This window comes from Arachis ipaensis, chromosome B05 (genome assembly GCF_000816755.2).
Source record: "Arachis ipaensis cultivar K30076 chromosome B05, Araip1.1, whole genome shotgun sequence".
Lineage (NCBI taxonomy): Eukaryota > Viridiplantae > Streptophyta > Magnoliopsida > Fabales > Fabaceae > Arachis > Arachis ipaensis.
Window position 1 is genome coordinate 26,247,392 of NC_029789.2, and position 8,823 is coordinate 26,256,214.

At 41.5% G+C, this 8,823-nt stretch overlaps 1 protein-coding gene across 1 annotated transcript; it reads right to left on the reverse strand.

Moving 5' to 3' along the window:
• On the reverse strand, positions 328-1,994 carry LOC107643392 (MLP-like protein 423). Its single transcript, XM_016347022.2, has 2 exons — positions 1,734-1,994; positions 328-879 (listed from the first exon to the last, which is right to left on the reverse strand). The coding sequence occupies exons 1-2, from the start codon at positions 1,918-1,920 to the stop codon at positions 599-601; spliced, it is 468 nt and encodes a 155-aa protein (XP_016202508.1). The 5' UTR covers positions 1,921-1,994; the 3' UTR covers positions 328-598.

An 8,823-nucleotide genomic window follows, 5' to 3' on the forward strand; every position in this document is an offset into this window, starting at 1 on the left:
AACCTAAATATTTATCAGGTTTATTTTTTAGAGTAGAACCTGACTTTAGCTGAATAAAATTTTATTACATTTGGGTTATAATAACTATATCAGATCCAAACGGAATGAAAATCAGATCTAAAGTAATTATAATTTATAAAAAAGATAAAAGCTTATTAGTTAGTTGTTATTAAGAATTTAGTACTTGAATCTCTTCATAAATTCTAATTTTATGTATCTTGTATCCTCTTTTTAATTTTATAATTTTTTTTGAAAATAAATAAATCAATTTATAATTATATTACCTAATTTTGGTTAGAAAATAAAATAAAATAAAAGCGTCTCAAGTGTGACTATTGAAATGCTAGTCTTATGTAATAATAATACGATGGAATCCATATTCCATACACATACACAAATCATTATTAAGCCATGAGTAGGAAGCAACTACAAGGCTTCTCCTCATGCACTACATTTTATATATTAAAACATCAGAATATCAAATAGATCGATCTGAAACGATACCATAAAGAACAACAATACCATCTATTATTAATTGTTGATTAATAATAATTCGATCCATGCACACACAATCGAATAATGGCATTATCGAAGCAGGTTAAGAAGCTGCTTGTTGAATAAGGTATTGATCGACCTCGAGGAAGTTCTTGACGGCAAAGTCCTTAACGGCGGATGGATCGGGAATCTCATGGCAGGTCTTTTCGTACTCAGCCGTCCATTTAACCTCGCAGCCATTGTCGGCGGTTGTGACGGCAATGTGTCCCTTGAACTTCTTGTAGTACTCTAAGAGGTCACCTTCGATCACCGCATAGCTCACTGTCTTCTTCTCATCATCCGCAGCTTCTATCCTCTCTTTTGATGATTTCACCAATGATGACCCTGCACCACCATCATATATACTAAAGCTTGTGATTTCCATTCATTCAAAAGTTAGAATTCTTTTCTATATTTTGATGCTAAAAAATTATGCAAATTTCTAATTCTATTTTCATGAATTGTGATATCATCAAAATTATCCTCGTTGAAAAATTAAAATACCAAAATTAATCCACTAATTATCTTCTTCATTCAACACAACAACACCATTATTACGTACCCTCATCATTATTTCCAGCACCACTCTCATTATCATCAATCATGGTTAGTTGTAGGAAGTTTTGCCTTATATAGATTTGTATTAACAAATAGTACAACTAAAACAGCAAAGATGGCAATCGTAGTTTTTGAAAAGGAAAAGACTGAATGGTGGTGGTTGAAGGTAGTGTTAGTGGGTAGGAAAATCACCTTCGAAGGCTAGGGATTGAGGGTAGTTTTTAAGGAAAATCACCATGTNTAATGGTCAATTTTGTCACTTTATTTTATTCAATTTTTTAAGTTTATGAGAATTATTATAGTAACTCAAAATTAATTATAGGGTACTATATAATATTCTTATGACGCATGTGATTGAGAAATTGTCACATACCCTTTTATAACAATGAATCTGAAATTATTGATTATATTAAAAGTACCAGTAACACCATATAAAAAGGAGCATAGTAACAAATCCTTAAATATTATAAATTATACATACTAGTTGTGAGGGGTAAAAACTATTCAAGATAAATTTAGCTCAAGTATATTTGATTTTTTTTTTTAATGGAAGACAAAAAATAAAGGAGAAGAAAATAATCCCTATATATTTTCCCTTAGGTTTAATTGGTGTTAGAAATTAAATTTTGTTAAATAATTACCTTCACCATAAGTGATATGGCGGACAGAACCAGCAGCCTTGCCATCACCCTCAAGAACCTCAATGCTTTTGTAATCATGTGGAAAAGCCTTAGGGAATATTTCTGTGGACTCCCTAATTGTTTTCCAGAATTTATCTGCACTTGACTTCAGTTCAATGTCTACCTCAAGCTTTCCACGAGTAGCCATAGTAAAATATTATGTAGTTAGCTAGAAGATATGTTATGAGATTATAGGTATATGCATGTTTATTATATAGTGGAACAACAGTATATGATTATGTTTTTTTTTTTTTTACAATGGCTTTAAATTCATTAGGAAATATAGCTCAACGACCACCTTATCTTATCACATCAAGTTAATGGCATTCACGTGCTAGCTAGTTCGCTATTAGAGAAACTTGGGACCCAATCACTAAATTTTCTGAATTCAGACATTTATGAAATCATGTCGTTTCCATTTATGGGGGATTCAGAACCAGTGGACTGATTAGTGTGGTTGTTAAACATGATCAATATCATTGATGCGGTTGTCCAACCCAAGAAAGAATCTTCTGTTTTTTTTTTCTCATACACACACTCACTCACTCACCCACTCACACACTCACAATATATGGTTCTTCAATCACCCCCAACTAACTAGGGATCGAACAAAATAAATAAGAGAGTATACTTTTTTGGATATACGTCTCACACACACGTACGCACAGACACCCTAACATATTCTACTAAAAGGTTCTTCACCAGTCACCACTGTTTCCACTAATATTTGAACTCGGATATGTAATTTATGGTATCCAAAAAAACCTCTTCTGGTCATCTATTCCTGAGTATCCAAAACTATCTAGAAAGCCCAATATTCTTGTTGTATGTAAGCCCAAATCTCTAGGCCTAAATGTTTTCAGCTTATGTTTCTAACGAATGTTTAAGGACCATCTGGAGCCTCCAACCACATCCGAGTTTAAGTTTCACGGGAGAAAAAATAAATCCAAAAATAAATCCATATAGTGTATGTGAGTGTGTTGTGTGGGTGTGTGGTGCATGGATAATGTTTAAGATTAGAGTCTGTCTAATATACCTGACTAAAAACAAAAAAGAGCATCTGCAGCTGAGGCTTGGCACGGGTGGAGGATTTGTATGCCTCTCATCACCCAGGATCAATTTCCAGCAATAGCTGGATATAGGATGTGTGAGTGTATGTCCAAAAAAAACAAAGCGCATCTGCAAATGGCCTAGAACAACCTTAAAATTTATGGATTGTGTAAGTATGAAGTATCAACATGGATTGCAATATTTAGTTATTTAGATATTTTGATTAAAAAAAAAATACAATTTGGGTTGATATAATGATAAATTCACTAGTCTATTTAATTTAAACAAATGTTGAAAATTCGAATCTTATTATGCATGCAACAACCAATTAACTAATAATGACAAATCCTTAAATAAAATTTCGATTGGCTTCTAAATTTTTTAGTATGAGCGGTAGAGAGAGAGAGAGAGAGAGCGTGGGTGGGAAACACGGGGAGGGGTAGGTCTAGGAACCATGGCAATGATCCCAGGGTTTGGAACAGAGAAGAGTACCGACGGTTGGAACATGAGTCCTACTCGGTCTTTGTGAGCAATCTTCCTGCAGACATATCGAAGAGAGAGTTATTCCACTTGTTCAATTGGACAGGGCGCATCAATGATATATATTTATCCCGAAAACAGAAGAGCGGAAATATATACATTTTTGCATTCATCCGCTATACAACGAAAGGAGGAGCGCTGAAAGCCATAGCTGATATGAATCGACTGAGACTAAGAGGGAAGGTAATCTTTGTGGGAGAGGCTAAGTACAGGAGAACGTCGGAAACAGCACCTGAACCTCGGGGACTAAGAGGAGATGGCATCCAGCACCACACCACTCACAAGACGAATATAGAAGCAAGCTCGAATGATGCGGGGTCAGATGGACGGAATTTACGATTGGAAAAGGGCGAAAAGGACCAGCATGGCAATGGTTGGACGAAGAAGGTGGAAGTTGAAGTGGCGAAGGATAATCTGGAATGGTTGCAGCGAAGTCTCGTTGGGGGTACGACGAAGCCCATTAATTTTGGATCTCTGAAGGAAGTCGTCGCAAAGAACTTACCTAATGTCGTTCAGGTCAGGGAAATGGGAGCGTACAAAGCTCTTCTAACCTTTGATAGTGCTAAGCATGCTGAAGAAACGTACACTTTGAACATGAATTGCCTTCTACGATTGTTCCACAATGTATGGAGGTGGGAGGAATCGGAACATAGTGAAACCCGTAGGGTGTGGCTTGAATGCTTTGGGGTTCCGTTACACGCATGGTCTGTCGATACTTTCACCACAATAGGGAGCCAGTGGGGAGAAGTAGTTAAGTGTGCTCGAGAGACAGAATTGTGCGATTCTTTCACGGTGGGTCGCGTCCAGATTGATACGTGTATAATGGATGTCATTCAGGAATGGATTCATATAAGGGTAGGTCCTGGAGGCTTTGATGTGTTGGTAAAAGAAGTTGGACATGAGGCCTGTAACTTGCAGTGCATAAAGAGCCTGGACAATGAAGCTATTTTCACTGGCAAAACAGGGAATTCTGACAACACAAATACAAGCTCAGGATTAAGGATGCCTCAGGTACAGCAGGCAGGCCTGGTGCAGGAGGTCGATCAAGGTGAAGACATGCTAATCCAGGTCAGCCGGAAAGAGGAAGGAGAAAAGGATAGAATGGTCATTCCAGAGCCAATTTTGAATGAATGGCTTAATTCCAGTAACTTACAGAATCGCTTGAATTACGAAACCGATCAATCAATTAAGGCAAATAATCAAGGGGTGGCTGATTTTGTGGAAGGGACAGTTATGAGTGATGACGCTGATTCAGAAAGGACAAGGTCTTGTGATTATAATGGGCTGCAAGAGGGCTCCAATTTTGGGAAACAAATAAAAACTAAAAACAAATTGGACTGGGCCTGCCACAACACTAGTAGCAAACAGGAGAACTAGATGATGCTGGGCCCAGCATCAAGTGAAGCCCGCGTCCAGCATAGTGAGGCTGTCATGGAGAAACCGGGTCGGGTCGGTCCGTTGAGGGGAAGGGAGGACCGGGTGCGCCGCAACAACGCGAACCACCTTCAGGATGAAAGCGATGTGCTCGGTGAGGCAAGTCTGGGCGAACGAAGAGGTCTGGGCTCTGGCAGGGATGCTTACATGCGGACAGGGGACCGTGACCAGGGCAGGGATGGTGGAAAGGACTCCGCTCCTGCGATTGCTGGCGGAGCGGCAAGAGGGCAGATCAGGACTGCTGGGCACAGCGCTGTCACTGTGTGGACTGGCGGCTGTGACCAGGGCAGGAGTGGTGGAAAAGCCATCCTACCTGTGACGGATGATGGGGCGGCAGGAGAGCAGAACGAGGCTGCTGGGCGAGGCGCTGATGTCGCGATTGATGACGGGGCAGCGAATCTTGGTGCGAGCTTCTGGCCTGGGTGTAACGGTGCGGTTGGGTTGTGGCAGAAGGGAGTAGGCGAGCCTGGCATTTGCAACGGCGCTAAAGCAACGGGAGAAGATAATGTTGCTGGTCATAGCTCGAGTGTGGTTAACGCAGGACCAATCTTTGCTGAAGCAACCGGTGCTTGTCCTGATTCGAATATGGGGGGAGGTCAGGTGCCTGTTCAAAGCGGCCCGGGGAGGAAATCCGGACAGAGTGAGGGGAGCCTTGAAGGGAATGAGGTTGGGTTAAATGAAGGTAGGAATGGGGCAGCAGACAATGAAACAAAGGCCTTGAAGCTGGATGAGCAGATGCTTGAGAACAGTAGGACCTGGGAGTTGGCAAAGGAGTCGGGTGTTATACTGGTCAACGAGGAAGATGACATTATGGCAATACTGCAAGCTCAGAATGAAGAAATTGAACGTAAACGAAAATTGGCAAAGCGGAAGGAAAAACTGCGACGATGCAGGCCCAAAAACAAAAACAGGTGTGTTAAAAGAATTTTAAATGATTTTTAGCTCTTGGAATGTTCGGGGGTTACGGGGTGATGGCAAGTTTAGAATGGTAAAGGAATTGAAGAAAACACATAAATTAGATATGTTGGGTTTGATTGAGACAAAAAAGCAAGTTGTGACAAGATTTGATGTTGCAAGAATTTGGGGGCAAGATAGTGCTGGGTGGGAGTTTGTAGGCTCTGACGGTGCATCGGGGGGACTCTTGTTAATATGGGACAATTCAGTGTTTAAAAGGAATAATTGTTATAAGGGGGAGAGATGGTTGTGTGTTGAAGGGATACTGGTAAAGAATAATTATAATTGTGCTATTTTCTTGGTGTATGGTGCACATAATAGAGATGCGAAGATTGAGGTGTGGGAAGAGTTGAGTTACATGGCTGGTTTATGTCAGGTTCCTAGTTGCTACATGGGCGATTTTAATGAAATAGTGCATGTGGAAGAAAGGCAGGGTACTGATGTTCTACCTAGATCGGTAGAAGACTTCAGGAATTGGATACAAGACATGCATCTAGTGGATCTGCCGCTCACAGATCGTAAGTTCACATGGTTCCGGGGACGCTCTTGTAGTCGTATAGATAGAGCGCTGGTTAGCGTGGAGTGGTTAGAGGAGTTTCCTGAGACTCGGATACGCGGTGGACCAAGGGGTTTGTCAGACCACTGTCCTATCATATTAGAGTACATGAGGCAGAGAGGAGGTCCGAGGCCATTCCGAAGCTTAGATTCATGGTTTACACATACAGGCTTTCTTAGCTTCGTGAAGGAAGAGTGGAGAGGTTTGGGGGAGATGCAGTTCACTGACAAGCTAAAGGCTTTGACGGTCCCGTTAAGGAATTGGCATAAGACTAAATTTGGGGATATGGACAAGAAGATTATGATATTTGAGGAAGAAATCAAGAAGATTGATGACTTGGTAAGCAATGGGGTGTATGATGGAACGATGGAGGCTAGAAGAAAGGCGTTGGTTACTTGCTGTGAAAAGTGGTATGTTAGAAAAGAAATCCATTGGAAACAGATGTCCCGGTCTCGTCAGGCAAAGGAGATGGACAAAAATACAAGATACTTTCACAATATAGCTTCAGCAAGACGGAGGAACAATAGGATTGATACGTTGGTAATCGGCGGTAGACTGGTCAGGAACCAAGCTAGGATAAAAATTGCTATCAAGGAATACTACAAGGAGTTATATCGCCAGGATAATTCTCCTATGCTGAGCTTCAGAGATGGTCTGGTAAATAGGATAGAGCAGGACGATTCAATAAATTTGGAGGCGATGCCGACAGCTGAGGAGATCAGAGAAGCTGTATGGGATTGTGAGTCCTCTAAGGCACCAGGGTGCGACGGATACAACATGAATTTTGTTAAGAGGTGTTGGGGCGAGATTGGGCCTGAATTCACGGCTGCAGTGCTGGAGTTTTTTCAGATGTCAAGATTGCCGACAGACTCGAACATCACTTGGGTGGCGTTAGCACCAAAGTACATAGGGGCAAAGGAGATTAAAGATCTGCGACCTATCAGCATGGTAGGATGCGTCTACAAGGTTGTCTCCAAGGTGTTAGTTAGGAGGATGAGAACAGTGATGCCAGCATTAGTAGGGGAAACTCAGAGTGCATTTGTAAGGGGCAGGAAGATACATGATGGGGCACTTATCGCATGTGAAACGGTAAACTGGCTTAAATTGAGAAAAAAGGAGGCGGCACTAATCAAGCTAGATTTCCAGAAGGCATATGATAGAGTCAAGTGGAGTTTTGTGGACATAGTTTTGCAAAAAATGGGGTTTGGCCATAGATGGAGATCGTGGGTTATGGAGTGTGTCTCCACAGCATCTATGTCGGTATTGATAAATGGGTCGCCTTCCAAGCCGTTCAAGATGGAAAGAGGTCTGAGACAAGGTGACCCACTTTCTCCATTCTTATTTGTCCTGGTTGTGGATGTTTTACATCGGTTGGTGGGAGAGGCAGTCAAGGGTGGGCGTATATCACCTTTGTTGATTGGCAGAGATAGTGTAGCGCTGTCACACCTTCAGTTTGCTGATGATACGATTCTATTCTGCCCACCGGAGGAGGACACTATCAAGAATTACAAGCGGCTATTGAGATGCTTTGAGTTGATGTCAGGCCTCAGCATCAATTTTGAAAAGTCGAGCTTGATTCCAATAAACTGTGAAGAACAGTGGATCAGGAATATGTGCCAGTTGTTGGGGTGTAAAGGTGAGACCCTTCCAGTTAAATACCTAGGTATTCCCTTAGGTGCAAATCCGAGGTTAGTGAAGACCTGGAAGCCTATATTAGACAGAGTAGAGGAGAAGCTCAGTCTATGGAAAGCTAAACTTCTGAATAAGGCTGGGAAGTTGGTTCTGATAAAATCAGTCTTGAATAGTCTGCCTGTGTATTATTTGAGTTTGTTCAAGCTGCCGAAAGCTGTTGCTGAGAAATTGATTTCACTACAAAGAAGGTTCTTGTGGAGTAAGGAGGATGGTAGTAATGGAATGGCATTAGTCAAATGGGAAGTGGTGCAGACCCCGAAAAAACTAGGAGGGTTGGGAGTTGGGGATGCTATGGTTCGGAACACAGCTATGTTATTTAAGTGGTGGTGGTGGTTTGCTAAGGAGGATTGCCCGCTGTGGAAGAAGGTGGTTTGTTCCTGCTATAATCTGAATCCTCAAGAGATGCTGTCAACTCAAGTGCTACCTACTAGAGGGGGACTGTGGAAGGATATCTGCCAGCTACATATAACGAATGATCAAATAAGGGATAAGATGGTTACGGGTTTGTCTATGGAGGTTGGGGATGGGCGCCGTACACGTTTTTGGGAAGATATTTGGTTGCTTTGTGGGCCTCTAAAAGAACGATTCCCCAGGTTATTCTCTGTTTCAAACCAATGTGGATCTGTTATAGGGGACTGTGGGTTTTGGGACGGGTTAGAATGGATTTGGAACTTCCAATGGAGGAGAGAGCTCTTTCAATGGGAGTTGGAACTACTGGGTCAATTACATGAGACATTGAGACCTGTGCAACTAGTTGTTAACAGAGAGGATAGGGTAGTATGGAAATATGACAGACAAGGAGTTTATACAACTAACTCATTTGTT

Excerpts from the sequence above, each read along its gene's own strand:
- LOC107643392 (XM_016347022.2), bottom strand. The coding sequence starts at position 1,920 with ATGGCTACTCGTGGAAAGCTTGAGGTAGACATTGAACTGAAGTCAAGT. Across the intron at positions 880-1,733 it reads CCATATCACTTATGGTGAAG|GGTCATCATTGGTGAAATCA; the intron begins GTAATTATTTAA and ends ATGGTGGTGCAG.